Source organism: Acyrthosiphon pisum, chromosome A1 (genome assembly GCF_005508785.2).
Source record: "Acyrthosiphon pisum isolate AL4f chromosome A1, pea_aphid_22Mar2018_4r6ur, whole genome shotgun sequence".
NCBI lineage: Eukaryota > Metazoa > Arthropoda > Insecta > Hemiptera > Aphididae > Acyrthosiphon > Acyrthosiphon pisum.
In genome coordinates this window covers 151,664,691-151,683,882 of record NC_042494.1, presented here as the reverse complement: position 1 = coordinate 151,683,882, position 19,192 = coordinate 151,664,691, and the positions used below count along the sequence as shown (strand labels likewise).

The 19,192-nt window shown below is 28.6% G+C and overlaps 1 protein-coding gene across 1 annotated transcript in view; it reads left to right on the top strand.

Annotated features, from left to right (window-relative positions):
- The first annotated feature begins 215 nt into the window (after positions 1–215).
- LOC100166556 (dopamine D2-like receptor) overlaps positions 216–19,192 on the top strand; it is a 376,736-nt gene continuing 357,759 nt past the window's right edge. Inside the window, exon 1 of the mRNA XM_029488587.1 lies at positions 216–1,150. Within this exon, the coding sequence (XP_029344447.1) occupies positions 809–1,150 (342 nt within the window). The 5' untranslated portion in view covers positions 216–808. The remainder of the gene's footprint in view (positions 1,151–19,192) is intronic.

Genomic DNA, 19,192 nt, shown 5'->3' with positions numbered 1-19,192 from the left:
CGATAATATCCGGCGGCGATGAATACCACCGGTGTGTGCACGGCCGGAAAGTTGATAATTAACGGCGGGTCGGCGGCGAGCGTTGTGCCGCCGCCGCGACTACAGGACGGGCGAAACGCCGAGCGGGTGAACGAAAGCGCGCGCGCGCTACCCTCCGCCGCCGCCACGGCCGCCGTATAGCGTTAACGCGGCGGCGTCCGTTCTCGCGGGCGACACGACCACCATCAGTCGACGGTACGCGCGCGTTGTGTGCGGAAAAGCGGACGATTTCGCGCGTCACCACCCACACGTTATATTATCGTCGTACCATCTATAGACGAGTCGCGTGTTCTCTGTTATCGTATCACCGTTTATAATAATATTATTGTTATTGTTTTTTTTTTTTTTTTTTTTTTTTTTTTTTTATCTTTGTTGTTGTTCGTACAGCACTGTAGTGGGGCAGGTGGGTGGGGTAGTGTTGAAGGTGCAGGGGGTGCTTACGGTTTCCGCGTGATAGCGGTGCCGCGGATGATCGTCGCGAAATTCTCACCCACATAGTGACAGTCCCGATAGCCGTCTACCGGTCCAGGCGCGCTCCGCCACCGCGGATGATGACTGCCGCGCGTCCGACGCACGCCAACCGTCGTCAACCGGTGGCGTATCCGTGGCCAGCCGCACCGGCGGCCACGTGACGTGGTTGCCGCTGCTGCTGCGGCGGCGGCGCCTGCTGCAGATCGCGACCGCGACGACCACGGGCGAGCTGCTCGCTTACCGGGCGGCGACCGCGGCCGCTGCGGCGGTGGCCCAACGGACGGCCGCGGTGGTGGCGATGTACGGCAACGGTACAGGCGGCTCTGACGTCGGCGGATTTAATTACACGGATGAATACTTTGACGGTGGCAACTGTTCCGCGTTGCCCACGTCGCCGTCGTCCGTGTTCAACAACGACACAGGCTGCTACGAGGATCCCGTCGTCGTCATCGTCAAGAACTATTGGGCACTTGGGCTGGTCGTGTTCCCAATACTCACGCTGTTTGGCAACGTGCTGGTGATAATCAGCGTGTGCCGCGAACGGGCCCTGCAGTCCGTCACCAATTACTTTATCGTCAGTCTGGCGCTGGCCGATCTGCTGGTCGCCCTCGTGGTCATGCCGTTCGCCGTCTACGTGCTGGTGAGTGCATCGCGCCGCAGGTTGTACGCGCATTTTGAAATTTCAGACCATATTTTGTTCGATAATAATATTACCTACCTATATTTATAAGAACAACGGATAATAATATTATATATTGTCATTACGACGTACAATCCTGTAATATATGAGATATACGATATATGAGGTGTATTACGTACGACTATATAATATAGTGTGATGTATTGCTTAATTAATAATTTATATACTAATTTTGGGTATACATATATTATGCCTTATTCACGCAGGTAGGTGAAAATGGTAAAAACGTTATCATTAAATAAAAATAATAATAATTTTGATCGTATAGTTCGATTTATTATTTTCTTGTACCCCTTATTAATATTATCATGATTTATATGACTAGATACAAGAACATAATACTTTTGAAGACAGTCTTTTGTGGATATTTATTGTAGTATTTTTTCATACAAAAATCACGAGAATTCAATTAAAAACCTGAAAGGCAATGAGTCACACAATTATGAAAATTTCTATTTTTGGAAACTTAAATTCAGAAAATGTACATACAATTAAATATGTACACATAAAAGGTTTTTGGTTCTTTAAATATTTTTTGATAATCACGTCCGATACTTACCGGCTACCAAATACCATCAGAGAATTAAAAATTAAAAATTATTATAGAATACTTTGTGTTTGTAACTGATAATTGTATATAAATGCACGGTTTCCAGTAGATATAAAACCTCGCAGGGGAAGTGATGGGGTGGTAGGTCTCCCCGTGAACTTTTACCAATATCGATGATCTATAAGATAACCATAAATTATATTTTTAGTGATAAAATAGTTAAAAAATTAGCCACCCCCCCTGACAGCAGCAAAATGATTTGACCGTCAATGACGAAGCACCATACGGTTATATTATATCCATGTATTATCGTGCATTTATTAAGACAGTGTACGCTAAAAATAAAACTAGATAAGTGAGTATACGCTTAAAATAAAACTAGAGAAGTGAGTATACGCTGTGTACCCGCGTATACCTCCACAATACACCAGTACACCACTGGACTGTATTAAGTACAACGTGATATTGTTAGACATGACATTTTCCGGGTCCGAAGTTCGTATATCCGTTGGTCATTGGGTATACTTGAAACTTGGGTGGATTTCTATTGAATATAATTGTATAGGTGCAATAATGATATGATCTAATATAGAATTATAGCGTAAACAGTTTTAAAAAAATCTGAGGAATTGTGCGGAAAACGTCTTCGATGTTGACTAGCTGCAGATAGGTGAGAGTAACATTTTGCAAAAAACTTCCTACTGCAAGATATCGCAAGAGCCATTATTTCATTTAATATTTTTTTTTTTGTTAGAAGCGAATTGAAATTGAAATCTATTTTGGGTTGTAGGTTTTTGGTTCTTGTAAATATTATTTTGATTTCATGAACCTACCTACATTAATATAATTTTTTTTTTTTTTTTGGTTGCATCTCTGTTACACAATTAACGCTAAATGAAAATATATATAATGTTTTTGTTCTAAATAACTGATAATAAAATCTAGATTTGTATTTTGGTTTTAATTAAAGTTGTATGAATCCCTTTTTTCAAATGGTAACATAACATAACAAATAATAAAGTAATAAAGTAATAATATTTTATAATCGTGTTGAATTTGAATTGGAAATACCATGAAATAAAACTGGAATCGAAACCTATAAAATCAACAGGGTCCTAGTTCCTGATTAAGATGTAAATTCATGTAAAAAAGTTGATAGGGATGAGCGAGTGTCGTAAGATATATGCTTGCAGTTGTCGACGAAGTATTCAACTATCAAGTTATTCTACAGAACACTTGTGCGTTAGGTTACGATCCGAGGCGTAAACCATAATATTTGAAGAAATAGGGCAAGTAGCAGACGTTATCCGTTCGACGTCGAAACGGCTTTGGTTTCCTGACCAAGAAATAATGACAGAAGGGGGCGATCTTTTCATTTTTACGACTGATGGGGTGCACTTTCGGCGACTATATAATATTACTACATTATTATTATATGATAGGCAGAGAGCCGCCTGGTTAATATCAAAATGTATAGACATTTGTGATTATTTCGTGTGATACTGGTGGTGGAAAATATTATTTACATCCGGGAGTCGTGTAATAATAAATGTACACACAAAATAACGACAGTACAGAATGGTATTAAAATAAAAATTTGCGATTAGCATTCCCGCATCGGGTCGTTAAACGCGTCAACCAGCAGCAGGAAAGGCCTGCCCGTCGGATATATATAATCGAGAGGAAATCGTATTTACTATGTTATTACGCACGAGGTTGACAGACCCACGGCCGCAATTTCTTTTGTATTATGACATTTGTCTTATCACGTTTCCCTCAGAAATAAAAGTGTCGTATCTTATAACATCATTACCACCACCATCGCCAACCACCCCATTCCAAGATTTTATCTCATTTAAAAATACACCGTGAAAATACTCAATGCCCAATGGTCATTTCAACACGTCGACAACTGCCGCGCAGTGAAATTGTCCTTGTTCTAATCGAATTCGTAAGCAGAAAAGTAATAATATTTCCAACTCTCAGCGAATAAATTTTATTACTTGAGTACTGTTTTGGAAAATGTTGATTGGACATAATATTTTTATGAGTTATAAATCTTTTTAATATTTTGTAATTAGTTTATAATAATTAATGGCACACAGCATGTACATTATATTACGTACGTATAATATAGGTCACTGATAGGTAATTCATTATGTACCTACATACTCAATACTTATATATACATATTATAGGTACCTATACACACACTTAAAGTTTTATAATTATATAAATATTTTTATTTATTCATTATCGATAAATCATCTTTTTCACGTCGTGCGATGTGATGATATTCAAGGCAGTGCAAGGGTGACGCCGTGACGGACACTGGGCCATACCGCACAACATTTGCGCAGTATCCTTTGATTTTCGTCAGAATATCAATGTCCCTCAACGTGCTCGGGTCGGTTGTGTCTAATACACTAAATAATTCATTAAAGGAATTTCGTGATAACAAAAGATGACTTATTGTGCATCCTATCGAAATAATCGATACACTGTTATTCATTTTTCTCCAGCCTGTATTGCAATTTATGAACATAATGTGATTTTGAAAATATTTTGGCTCTTTTTGTGCAATTTATATTTATATTTGAAACTATTTTTAGTTTTTATTTCGATACAATAGGTACATAATACAATTGTAATCTGTAATTAAAAAACATTCAAAATGTAATACGAAGGTAATGTACAACAAAAAAAAATATCAAAAATTCATATGAATAGATTTTTTTTTTAGAGACATTTCACGTTCAAATTTCGACGAAATTGGATTTTTAAATGAAAATTACTATTTAAGTTATTTTGATGTAGTTAAAAATTTATATTTTGAGGGACTTGAATCTTTTCACCACCAAGTATAATATTAATTAGGTACTATACGTCATAATGCAATTTTCAAAATACTGAGATTCAAGTCATTATATATCACGTTTCTATCCAAACCATCCTACGATACTACTAATAGAAAAATAAATGACTAATGACTATTAGTATTTAATACAATATATTATATAATAAATTAATATCCTTAGAAATATAAGCTGACAGACTGTCCCCACAGTTGTTTTCATATAAAATGATTTATTATTGAATTAAAATTTAACACATCCATTACAGTAGATAATCGATAAGAGAAGAGGTACACTCGAAATCTACTATATATTTCCTTTCCCGGTTTTCTATTTTCGATTAAATTTAACTCTCAATTTTAAGTCATAAAAATCGTATCAAGTATAGGTCTATAGACATAATTATGTATATTTATAAAGATACTTTGTAGATTGTAGTCTAAATCGTAAAATGGGGTGCAAAGCCACCGTAGACGTGGTACGCTGAATTCCAAATTAGACCTTTACCTTATATTTTAGATGATTTCAACTAATTCTACGTGGAAACATACATTTTGGTGGGATTATTATCAAAGAGATGTTTGTATACCGTGTGTTTGGGTTATTCTACATTATACTATACATTATACGTTATTTGTTTGTCTGAACTACAAGTCTTCACCGTGACCAAACTACAGATACCTACTGTATGAGTGATATGCTGTCATACGCAATTTGTTTTTGGTTGGACAAATTATTACGTTAGAATTAAATCAGACTGAACGTTGGTAGATAAATGATCATCTAATATTGTTCTTTAGGAATAGTATTTTATTTTTACAGTTGCAATTCAAGTTTAAAATATCATTATTAGAGGTAAATAATTAATATATTATTAGAATGAAACTTTCGTGTAACGAACTTCCATTAAAAAAAAATTGTTTGTTTAGCGAAATATTTTTAAGAACCAAACTAAATTAAAACCAAATGTATTTAATTCTATTTGATGAATTTATTTCTCTATATAATACGAATTTTTTTTTTTTGCCTGTGAGACTTCGTAATATGGAAAGTTCACTATATTTTACTTTAGAATATGTTTATTTTTCGTACGTAAATACGTAAATACGTATCCATAATATTTATATAAAAGTATAAAACAATTTGTGTATAGGTACCTATCTGAAAAACATATAATAGTATGTAATAATAACAATATTAATATTGACGTATGATTGCGTTTTTCGAATTTTTTATAGAATATTATGTACCTATTATGTAGGTAAAATTATTGAATATTGAAACTAACATACTTTGATCATCACTGTACGTCTGTGCTAGCTTATAAAGGTCGTTGTAGAGAATATTTCTCTATAGAATATTTACTTGTAATCTAGAATGTAGGTATAAAAAAACGATTGAATTAGTCGTTTTTCTACCACATCTATAGTTATTTTCATACGACCAATTAATATCGAACATTTAAATATATTTACAAGTTTATTCGAGGGTATATAAATAACGGCAACAACCTTTGAATTCATTATATAAATATTTACTCGTTAAGTACTATTGATATATTTATATTATATCCGTCGTCCATTGTTATAGTTTTATTACGGTAACTATGTTCTACAATAGGTAAGACAATAATTTTTATTCTCGTTAGAAAAAAATTATATTTTGACAATGGTTATTTAGATTCTGGTTTATCTTGTATTAACGTTTATTTCCAGTTGAAAATGTACTAATTTTTTATTAATTTCTAAAAAATACTTTTTTTTTGTGAAACACATAAGATTTGCCCGATGAACCACAGATTGCTGGCCTTTGAAAGAATCCTAATTGTTATCCACCATCTACAACAAGATTCAACTTGCTATATTAAAAACTACGACTTTGAACCAATTCCTTTGTTATGAAACAATTTAAATCGATTCTATTAGTGTCGTTTGTTCAATTAATTTACATTTGTGGATTTTTTTATAAATATTTTGCAATTTCTTTTAGTTCCTAAGTTGTTGAATGTTTTTATATTTTATTAAACACGTCTAAATTAACCATATGTTTTATACATTATTTAAGTTGATATATTGGAAGTATTCAAATAATTAATTTGTGTACAAATATATCATGTCTATAATGTATTCAATTTTATGTTAATTGTGGGGTTCTGTAAATACAAATTTTGATTAAAATCTTTACTGTTTAATGCGAGGACTGCGTGTGTAATAAGTGACACTAAAATATAATTACATATATTATTAGGTCAGTCATTAAGGATTTATTTCTAGTTTCCTACTTTGAATAACAACTTCATATTTTAACTTACTTATAAAATGAATTCATTCTAAACATTGTACCTAGTTACTAACATTCTAATACAAAATATTATGATATGACGTGTTGAATCTAATAATTTTGAATTGTTGGTAATATGGTAAATAATCAATCAACTATTAATGTTTACTGAATTGTAAATTGTATTAATTAAACATTGAAAAGTACCTATATTAAATCTATTATATGGCATATGTCTGATGCAATAATTTATGTGTTTGATTATGATAAACTTTGTATTGTTTCATTGTAAGCTGTAAAGGTCTATAAATAAAAAATATGCGTCAATAAAATATAAGCTATTAGTGAAATATAAATATGATTGTAATAAAATGTATTAATTATAATTAATGGAATATGATACTGAGAAGACACTTCATTTTGTTTTAACAAAGTGTTAAAATATAAAAAAAAATCTCAAAACCTACACTAAATCTAAAATATTGAAAAACAAACTGTATCTTTAACTATTATATTATTTAATCGTTGTTTTTAATTAAAACAGACGATGAAAAAAAAAGAATATGGTTGCACCGGAAATCGTTTAACTTTATTACAAAGTAAATTAATTGCCAACTAATCGATTCCAATATGTTATTCAAATATGTATTTTTGGTTTACAAAATTAGAAATATGGTACGTACCTATATTGCAATAATGTTATTAGAATAGCTGTTTTCAAGAGTGATGCAGCCTAAATAACAAATAATTAATACTTGTCTGTCGTGTCATTTGTATGTTATTAACACTACTATGGTACTATACTATAATACCTAATATTAAAATGTCTTTGTTTTTTAGAATAAGAATAGTATTTAAAACGTATAAAATCCACGGAATGACATTCGCCCGTTAAGTTGTCGTTATTGGACAAGGGACTATCATGGATATTGGTTATATTATCACATAAGTTTATGTATAAAAAAACAATGTTAGATATTTATTCGCTTTGAATATTCATTTCTATATACATAGTAAGATATACAAACGATAGGTATAGTATTATATGGCGTGTGCGTCATAGTACGCATTCATTGGTGCATTGGGAAATTTTCCACAGTGAATATGGAGCTTTACTGCAGCTAAAAAAAAATACATAATATTATATAATATATATATTATATACGTTTCTCGTCGGAGAATATGGTTATCGAGTACCAGCCGCTCGAATTCGGAATTTCCGGGACCGTAATTTTCCTCCAGACCATCCCATTACACACGCGTAATGTATACCAAATGCATTTTTATATGTACTTTCGTGTGTGTATGGCGTACGCTTATAAAACTGAAGTGTTGATATCAGTTCGCGCTCCGTGAATTGGTCGTCGTGAAAAGAAACGAATTCTAACATAACGCGTAGAAACTCGTCCCGACGTAAAACGTTTAACGTAACAATCTAGAGCATCTATAGTCACCGCCGGCAATCCCTAAAGGGGTTTTTCATTTGATCTACATGAAAGAAAATGCATCGTACATATTATACTGTTTTTATTCAACACCGATGTCTCTATGTTTCATACTATTATTATTATCTATTTTGTTCTTGGAAAATTAATTTATCTTGTTGTTTAATATTAAAAAAAATAATAATAATAATAGATAATAACAATAATGATGATTTATTAATCTGATCCTCTGGATAAAAGGTTAATTTTCGTTTCTTAAATATTCATTTGATCAAGGTGATCTGGTCTAATATCAGTTAAATATATACCAAATAGGTATATTTGTGAATGATCACGTTAAAAACTTAAAACGTAGGTAATAAGAAAAATAAACCCGCGAGATGTCCCTCTGATGTTTATAGGTTTCGAGTGCACTTCGAGGTCATTGAATAATCACTGTGATAGATGTAATACATTTGTTATTTTAAATAATTGTAAAATAATTTATACGAAAAATAATTTTTAGTAGAGACAGTGGTTGGCCTCTATATTGACTATTTCTATAAGGATATTAATTTATAATTCATATATTATATTAATTAGGCGTACTATTACTATCAGTACCTAATTCATTTTTTTAATTAGTATACTACCGGTATATTAATCTAATTTTTGCCAAAACATCGCATAAAGATATCATTTAATTAATGTTATTAAGGCGCCCGGTGCCAATGTGATTTTGACCTCAAAAACACGGTTTACGGGAATAATGATCCTGCCCTGTAGAGTTAACCAAATTTGATAATTTTTTTTTTTATTAATAGAGGAGAATATTCTACAGCCCGCATTGAACTCCTTTTTTCGATATTTTTATCTCAATCTTAATTATAAGTCTTTAAAAAAAAGACAATTTTTAGCTTTTTTTATAAATTATTTTATACTATTATTTAAAATAAAATACAAAATCAGAGATTGATGCGGGCTGTAGGAAGTCTTCTTCTTTCAGATAAAAAAATACTCATCAAAATCTGACAATTCTATAAAGCTTGAGAGTTATTCCCGTAAAATAATTTTTTTCGATAAAATACACCCTATCAACCCCTTAATAGTTATCGGGTAGTAGATTAGTGGAAAAGTCTTAATAATTGAGGTAGCAACTAAAATATAAAATTTAATTTTCAAATTTTATAGAATTGTGGAAAATTTGAAAAACTGGCACCGGGACCCTTAACTTATAAGCCTATACATACTGCGCATAGGTACCGTAGAACGGTGGAAATAGATTTGTGGTATAAATAGCATACAAATGGTAGTATCGACGTTTTGAAAATTGCGTTGCGCATATAAAACAATAATAATATACGTAAATTTCAAAAATTTTCAAATCCTTACGAATAATATTTTTTGATTTGTATCATAATATAGCTAAAATCGTTAAAAGAAAAAAAATCTTCATTGTTCGTTTAAATGTCGAACTGTCTCGAAATTAAAACTTATAATGTCCTGAAATAGTTCAATTATTTATATAAAAAATGTCTGAATACAATTGTTATGAGGTTAAAATAATTATAAATTCGGTAAACACTATTTGATATATCATTATATTTTAGTGTTTTTAAAAATATAATAATTATTTTACTGACTTTAAGTGCGTGGCCAGTGTTGGTTCTACTGTGTTGCGAGTATTTGACGCGGAAATATAACAACGTTGGACTGGTAGGTATCCAATTCGGAGTGCTCGGAGTAAATATATTGCCGCAATTAAGACAACCGTGTGTCCTAGTGTTTGTTTGGCTTCTGGATAATTTCTTGGACTTTGATGCTCGTCCCGGATGTCCCAGACTGCCTTTCCTTTGTGGACAATTGAGGAGGAGCTATTGCGCTAAAAATAAAACCAATCCGTTGATAAATGCGTGTCGTAGTTAATAGTTAAAATTCAGCTGTGGAAGTCTCAATAGGGGTTGGTGTGTTATAGAAAATATTCTCTTAGATATTTTGATGTGGTGGTGAGGGGATGGATGATGGTTGCAACCCAAGTAATCAACCCCCGTCGAATCGTATTGCTATATAATTGTTATTAATAAAACAAATCGAACGTGTTCAATAGATTGTATAATATATTTGATATTTGATTACGTATCTCGGCATAATATAATATCTAATGCGATATTCTTTATAAAGATAAACAGTAAGTTATTGATTAACGTTAAATTATTTTAGTTTTTATTTCAAAAGAACTATAAAACGTTTACTTAGCCATATGTTTTTTTCAAGCAATTGTTAGAAAACGTACTGAAAGGATTTTGCAACATTTTTACCCAACTAATGCTTTCTGAAACATTTTCTCCCTTTTTCATTCTTCACGTTTTAATACGTCGTTGTAAAAGAACTATACATTGGATACTGCACTGAAAATTCAGCACAAATAAATTGCAGGGACACAAAATCGCGCTGAAATAATAATTGTTCTCGGTTCTTCTTCTTTTTTGTTCTTTCAAGTTTGTATTCCTTTCGCATTTTCTTACTTGTGCGTTTTTAAAACTTATACGGCTATATGAATATATGTATGATGCTCTTTAGTTAATTTTACAATTCAATAAATTTAAATTGTATATTATAAAAATAAATATTATATAATAATAACACTATAATCATTAGCACAGAATTAAGTTAATTATATTATGTACTTGTAGTTTGATAAAATATTATTTAGGTTATAAATTTTAGATTATAATTTAAAAATGATTACGAAAATTCAGAGCTTACGAATAGAAATAAAACCAAAACCAAAAACTATTGATAATAGTTAGGTTTACACATTTAGAAAAAAAAACGTGTATATTAAACGATAATAAATTATGGTTAGTAATCTTATTAACTTATATACAAATTTAACATACTTTTTAATTGTATCATATTATCTTATATACCTAAAAACATGTCAACCCTACGTGATTAGACACGTATATTATATTGTAGTTATATATAATATACATTCCAATTAAATAATTTATATTTTTTAATGTCTATGTTTATTGTTTTATGACTTTCACGTATTCAAAATAATATATATCTTATAATATATTTGGAACTTTATAAACACAATACCTTTAATAGTACTTACTAGCTTATATTTATAATTAAATATTTTTACTTATTTGGTTTCGAAGAAACATGAGATTTTTCAATTTTTCAATAGATAAATACCTACTAAATAAATACTTAAACTCAATTAGGAATTCTGAAAATCTAATGATAGGGAAAAATAAAGTAAATTATTTAAAAAAAGTTATTTGAATTATTCGCTGTATTGTAGAATGATTTATGAAGTTAAAGTTATTCTCTTTTTTTTAATAGAATTGGGAACTTGTTAAAGTTAATACTTTATTGCGGGTTCGGCGATAAACATATACGTTTGAATAGAACTTTTTGTATAAATTATGAGTTTAAACCATTTTAGCTTAAAGCTAATTTTGTTTCATTGATTGTTTTAATAATATCATTTAATTTAGTCTTAGATTCTTTAATTTTCTAGAATATTAGTGAAGTTTTGCTCATCAAATTTATAAACAATTTATGTATAAAAGCTAATTTAATTTAAACTTATAATTGTTTATCAAAAGTTAAAAATATTTGAATATTATGAACAGTTAAAGTATATTATAAATGTATATATAAAAAAACTATAAATTCTTATTCAAAATGGAAATAATATTGTTTAAGTATTGGTTGATAATTTAACATAATATGTTTAATATTTATATTTTTATACATTGATATAATTAAATCTAAACATCATATTATGATAAGACTGTATGTATTTGTTGTAAATTATAAATAATTAAAACAAAAATTGTTTATACTATTTTATCATCGTCTATGATAAAAGTAATGCACAATTTTTTGAACAAAATATTTAATTTTTAATTTATAATCTTATAGCATAAAAATATTTTTAAATGTTGACCCAATATAATACTCACCTAATAGTTAACATTTAAATAAGTCAAGAAATATTGCGTATGACATGGCGGATACATAATTTTGATACAACACTACCTACTTATTTCTTATTAAATCTAGAAAAAAATAAAAATAAAATATTTTTAATACATAAAAAAAATGTAAGAAAATTATTGTGAACTAAAATGTACAAAGCACCCACTTTATAATATTTAATTATTTAATTTAATTTAATTTAATTGCTTTACAAAGAAATACGGAGCTTCACTAAGAAAAAATCGTAGGTATTGTGACCAAATATACAGAGAAGAGCATAAGCACTAATATAAAAAACAAGACAGAAGAAGTATAAATAATATATGATTATACCTACAATAATGTAAAATGTGTATAATATGGTCAACGACTGACCAAAAATGATTTCTTATTATATGTTTTAATAAATTGTATTATGTACAATGGATACAAATGGAATTGGTACTGAAATTGGTTGTAATTGCTTTCTTTTTAGAGTTCAAGTAAAACCTACTTCAGTAAAATATTTTCAAATTATTTTGGTAAAAAATTCTATCGTTGATTTTCGGAGTGTTTATAAGTAGATAACAATTCACTATACATATAATTAAATAATGTTGTATTATATTTCGTAAGTTAATAATTTTAATAATTAATTCATAATTGTATCATTGTATTCTTAAGACACATACAGACATTATTTTAAGACGCTGTTATGATAAAAATACATTATAATTTACATATTCAATTACTTATAATTTGTAGGTAGGTAATTAAATATGTAACATTTTATATATAATAATATATTAATATATACCATCATTTTAATGTTTTATTGCTTGAAATAATATTAAACAAATATTTTTTTATCTTTTATTTATGCGGTCTAACACTTTCCAGAAAAAAAATTTATGCATTATATTTTAACACAATATTATCAAAAGATCAAACTAGGTTTAGTGCCAAAAACTACATTTATAGTTATTTTTTATTCTGGTAAAATACATTTCATGTATACCCGTCACTTCTAGAATGGGTTATATATCAAAAACCACTTGCCAATTCTAAAGCATTTATACGAGGGTTTTGTTATGTTATAGAATCATTTACGCCAGGATTGAAAACTTCTGTTAACGTAAGTCCAAGTAAATTAAAGTATACTTTGATTTTTACGACTTGCTATAAGTGGTATTGTATTTTTTCCACAAAGTTATAATAATTGAAGTATTGACTTTAAAAAATACCGAACTTCCATTCCATTTTGTTTGTGTTAGGTACATCTTCAATTACCCATGTATTTATATATAATATTATAATATAAACAGTATAAATATTAAAAATATTATGCGAACAGTTCATAATGAATAGTAATAATATTTTTTCTTATATGTTTAAATTAAATCGAACGAGTCTAATAATTAAATAATATATAATCTAATGTTAGCTGGAATAAATAAATTATTTTGAACTTGTACCTTATATATTCAGTCATCACATAGGTATAGCCACTTGCAATACATTTGTAATATACAATATTGTATTTTTAATTTTATTATACTGTCTCCATAATTTTTATAACGTTTTTCAGATATTAGTATGCAGTGTGTGTCTATATATCTATTTAAATATATGTCTAATATAATACCTTATCAAAAATATTACAATAATTATTAAATAAATAATACGATAAATGTCCAAAATATTTGCACCGTTCTTATAGTATAATATATTCATGTACAAATATATATTGCATAAATTAATTGGAAATTTAAACAGTCACCTCATAGCTTCAATAGGAGACAATTTCCATTTATAATGCTGTCAAAAATACATGTTGCCCACCGCTGGTTTCACGCCCGTTCTTAATTAGTCCATTTTAAACTCAGACTATCTGCTCTTCGTTGTGACGTTCTCTCTGTGCTCTCGAAAAGTCGTTACCGGTTAATTTTCATTGGATCTAGGCCCTAGGGGTCCTTATTTTTCTTCCCTTTTGAAACTGATCCTGGTTGAAAATCTCCAAACAGTGCTCTCCCGTCGTCTTTGTCACGTAGTGTGAAAAACTGGTAAAATACCTCAATTATTATATTACCTACTATTGCATAATTAGAAGGTTTAAGGAAAATACCATTAAAAACTATTGTTTTATAAAATATTTAAATATGTACATACGTTGAAACATTTGAAGCAACCATAAATAATTCATAATATTTGTGATGTATGCCGTATGCGTAAGTAATATGGACGTACACACTAAACATTCATACCGTTATAATCATGAAGGAATTTCTCGAAAAGCCCAAGAACATATTATTAAAATGCGAAAGTATTTAAATAAATTATATGTATGTACATTTTTAAGGGGTAGTAGCTTACTAATACTGCAGTACAAAAAAAAATAATAATAATAATATACATTATATACACCTTATACTTACGATAACGTGAATCAGTCAATATCAGCTCTAAACATAGGCATACATAATTTACAAACTGTTCTCTTGATATGATTGACAGTAAAAAACTGGGTGAATATCATCATAAACACAACTACGATAAACATTTATGTATGGCTACTACTCACACTACATGATTTTTTTATTATTTACTAGAAAATATATATCCATTTATTTTGTAATGCTTCTTGCGATGGGTTTGAATATTTATTTATTTATTTATTTTTTTTTTTTGGGGGGGGGGTAGGGCTCAGATCTTGTGTATATTTGACAATTTAATTTCACATACTCGTATATAGGCACGATAAGTTTGTTGTGATGGGGATTGGGAATCTTATGGGAGAGATCGTTTTCCGATTGCGTGAACCAATAAAATTCCGTTAGATAGCGGAAGTAGTTCTGGTTGATCGCTTTTGTTATTTAGTGTTACAATGACACGCTTTTTATGACCCAAGTTTTTTTTACAATTAAAGGATAAAAACCCTTGAAGCATTTTTTTCTAGTAACTTTTATATCTATAAAAATGGATTGGTTTTTTCTTTATGATATTTAAATATCTTTTTTTTATTTGTGATGGAATGTTTGAAGTACACAATATAGTGCAATATTGAATGTTAAATGTAAATGTATATTGATTACTATACGATTATAACACGAATTTCAGGTAGGCATTCAGCATTTTCTTTATAAATTTAAATATCTACATTCTACATATTATATTATCACAAAGTCCGTTAAATCACAATTTGTTAATTAAATTTCCTTAAAATCTACCTAATTTATATTCTATGTTCGTTTGGTTTCTTTTTACTTACTATATTTAAATGATAAACTAAATAAAATTATTATTTTTTTAATCAGGTTACATAAAAATGTGATAGATGACAACAACAAAAATGTACACATTATTGCAAACCAATACATCCCTCACTCCACTTGGAACCTTAAACATAAATCTGTTTATGTCAATATTTTAGAAGGGAAGCGGTGTAAGTTGGTGCACTTTTGCCGACAAACAGTCGGTGAAGGGTGAAAAATCTATACAAACGACTGCGGAGATCAGCAGGGTCATTTGAACCACATTAGTAGACGTCCGAATCAAAATACGATTTCCTGGATACCGACAACAATGCTATAATAGAAAACATCGAGCAGCTGAAGGACAAAAAAATATATGCATGATATATGGATGATATATCCTAGGCTGAGGCACGTTATTCAAATTGACGCTTTTCTTAATATTCGGATGGGCTAACCGTTTTTGTATGTTTTGCTGTTCAAATGGAAAAAAGGTGTTGATGAAATTCAATAATCATTGAATTCGCATACAACCTAGGAACAAGTTAATAGTTTTATTTAAAATAAGAACCATATTTAGATTATTGCACATTGTTAATTGTTATGTGCAATTTAATTTAATTTTTGATTAGTATTCAAATTTATTTAATGTGATTATATGAGTAACACTATTATTCAATAATTGAAATTCGGCTTGTATTTTTATGTATTAAATTAATATATTATATTCTTTAGTTAAAAATATATTACTAAATTATAGTATATTATTAAAAACATTGCAAAATATAGTAGAATACTAAAATTGTGAATAGGTTACTGAAATCTTTAAGAAAAATGTCATACAATTTTTAACTATTTGATCATTATTCATTATACGAGTAAAATATCAAAGTATCTTAATATATACCTACTATTTTGAATTTATCGCAACATTTTCGGAACTGCGTGATGAGTGCCAAAATAATAATTTAATTCGTCAATACAATATTTATTGATAAATTAATATCAATGAGCATTTTATAAATTTAAATTACAAAACAATATTATAATGTATTTATACCTATCTGATATGGCTTACAGTGAAAGTGTATGAACATTTTTCTTTTTTAACTCATGGGCAAAGTAAAATTGAGTTATAGTATATTGAAATAGTTGTGACATGTCACGGAAAAGGTTAAAGAAAACATAAGTAAAGTTCTTGCGTTTAAGAATATATTTTAAAAACTTGTTAGGAAAGCCCTGTCTGCGCGTGTGCTAAATTCCCGGTTCTTAAACGCAACAATAAGCAATAACTATTCTATTAGCAGTTTTAAAAGAATTTGGTGACTTAGTACATAATTATGTGTAAAAACCAAAATAATTGATATATTTCATTTTTAAAATTCTTAGAACTTTGTAACAATAATAATAATAATAATAATAAAAATAATAATATTTTATATCTGGTAATAATGCTACGAACTTACGAATAATGTCTGCTTGTTAACCAAATCAACAATCGTAACTATGTACCAGTAACTTTACGGACGGATGGACACAACGGGAAAAAAGATATCTAAATTTATGTTTGGAAACTAAAAATAGGCTAGGTTAGATTATAGACATACAATCTATTATGAATGTTGATGATTAAAATGAATACTATTACATTTAAAACTGTGAGTATAATAAGTAAATTAAATCAATTTTATTTAAAAATTTAAGTTTAATAGAAATACCTACAATTTATTTGAATTGATGCTTAATTATAATAATTTGCATCTCTTTTACTTAACGTGGCATAATTAATAACACAGTAATATTATACAGAAGATCTTACGTGTTTTTGTCAAATATTTTGGCTGACATGCAAATTTAAAAATAAAACAAATTAAGCTTGTCATGACTATAAAAATTAGAGTTTCAAAACATCAGTACGTACTTATAAAGGCAGTTTTTTGTTTTTGTTTCTTATCTTCGCGTTAATCCATCAAATCGCTGCAACGTTTACCAATTTGAAATTATACATAAATAAAGGAAAAGTTTGTTAGACCTTTTTTTATAGGTATTAATTTGTATTAAAAAATATTACCATTCTAAAGTAATATTAAACCAAATAACATTTTTATATCTTAAATATTTATTAAAGGTATAAACAGTTAAATGAAAAATAACTTTTGGTAACTCATAAGTCATAATCATTATTTGGAAAATCACAACAGGACACAGGTCAATAATTTTGTTTTGATCACATACCGCCTTAGGGTAATAATGTATTCTGAGCAGAGTTGTGTTTACAATAGTATTCGTAAGACTAGATGGCTAAACATTTTAATTATTGAAAAATATATATAGATTAAAGATAATGACCATTTATAAAATTAAATATTTTTGTATTTATGAATAAAATAATATCAAACTATCAAGTTTTAGTATCTAACGTTATAGATTAAATAAAAATAAATTAAAAAAAAGCAATTGTATACAAATTTAAATCGATAGATAGTGTAATATGGACTATTGAAGAACTTAGACAGTTGTACTGTAAACGATAAAGGACAACATTTAAAAATTCAACCTTTATTAATTATAGTATAACATAAAACACAAGATAAGTAATAAAAATGAATAATAATATTGTTGTTATAACATAATATCAACTTATACCTAATTGAAATATTTTATTTTATTCTGTTCGTAAAAAATATTGTGTATAATGAAAAAAATAAATTCTTAAATATAAAAATTAGTTTTCCTTAATATTATTTTTGTAAAAATAAACTAAATAATTTTTTTTATGTCTGCTTTACTAAAGTTTAGAGAAAAAAATAATTACTAATTAGAATTTAAATTGAAAAAATATAAAACAATTGTTTCAATGATTTTTTTTTACATAAAAGTATAACAGATTAAAAAAATTAACCATTTTGGAATAATTATTGTTATTGTGTTGTTTTTTTGTTTAAAATTAAATTAGTAAATCAGTTTTGTTTAAATATTTTTCAAGGGATTTTTTTTCATCTTTTACATTGATTTTGAATCTATATAATATTATGCAGTGTATAGGTAAATAGGTTACAATATGGTGCTTACATTTAATACAATTTAACAATTATTTTAGAAACGTAAATATTAATATATTAATTACAATAATGGAATAACTTATTTCTATCAGCTACCTGTATTTAGCAATAAACAAAGTTTTTTTTACCAAATAGGTATGTTGGATCAAATTTTTTCATAAATATTAAGGAGTTAATTATGAATCCTGAAATATGACGGTTATTTGTCGATAGATGACAATCTATAATCTATTTGACAACGCTAAACCTTTTATTATTAATATATATATATATAGAAATATTAAAATCAGTATTTTTCGGCGTTAGAGTTTTTATGAAGCCCAAAAAGTTTGGGTTTATGGGCGGATATAAAAATATATGAATCGCCAAGATCTAAAAACCTCCTACAATCGTTTCCTAAACCATCTGACTTTTATTTATTATTCTGGATTTAAAATTTATTGTCCCCTAGGGTTCTATAGCCAAATATTTTCATGTTTTCGACTCTTCGAATAATGTATATATATATATATATATGTGTATGTGTTTGTGTGTGTGTGTACACTGTGATCTTTTTAAAGTATACAATGTGCATTGTGCATG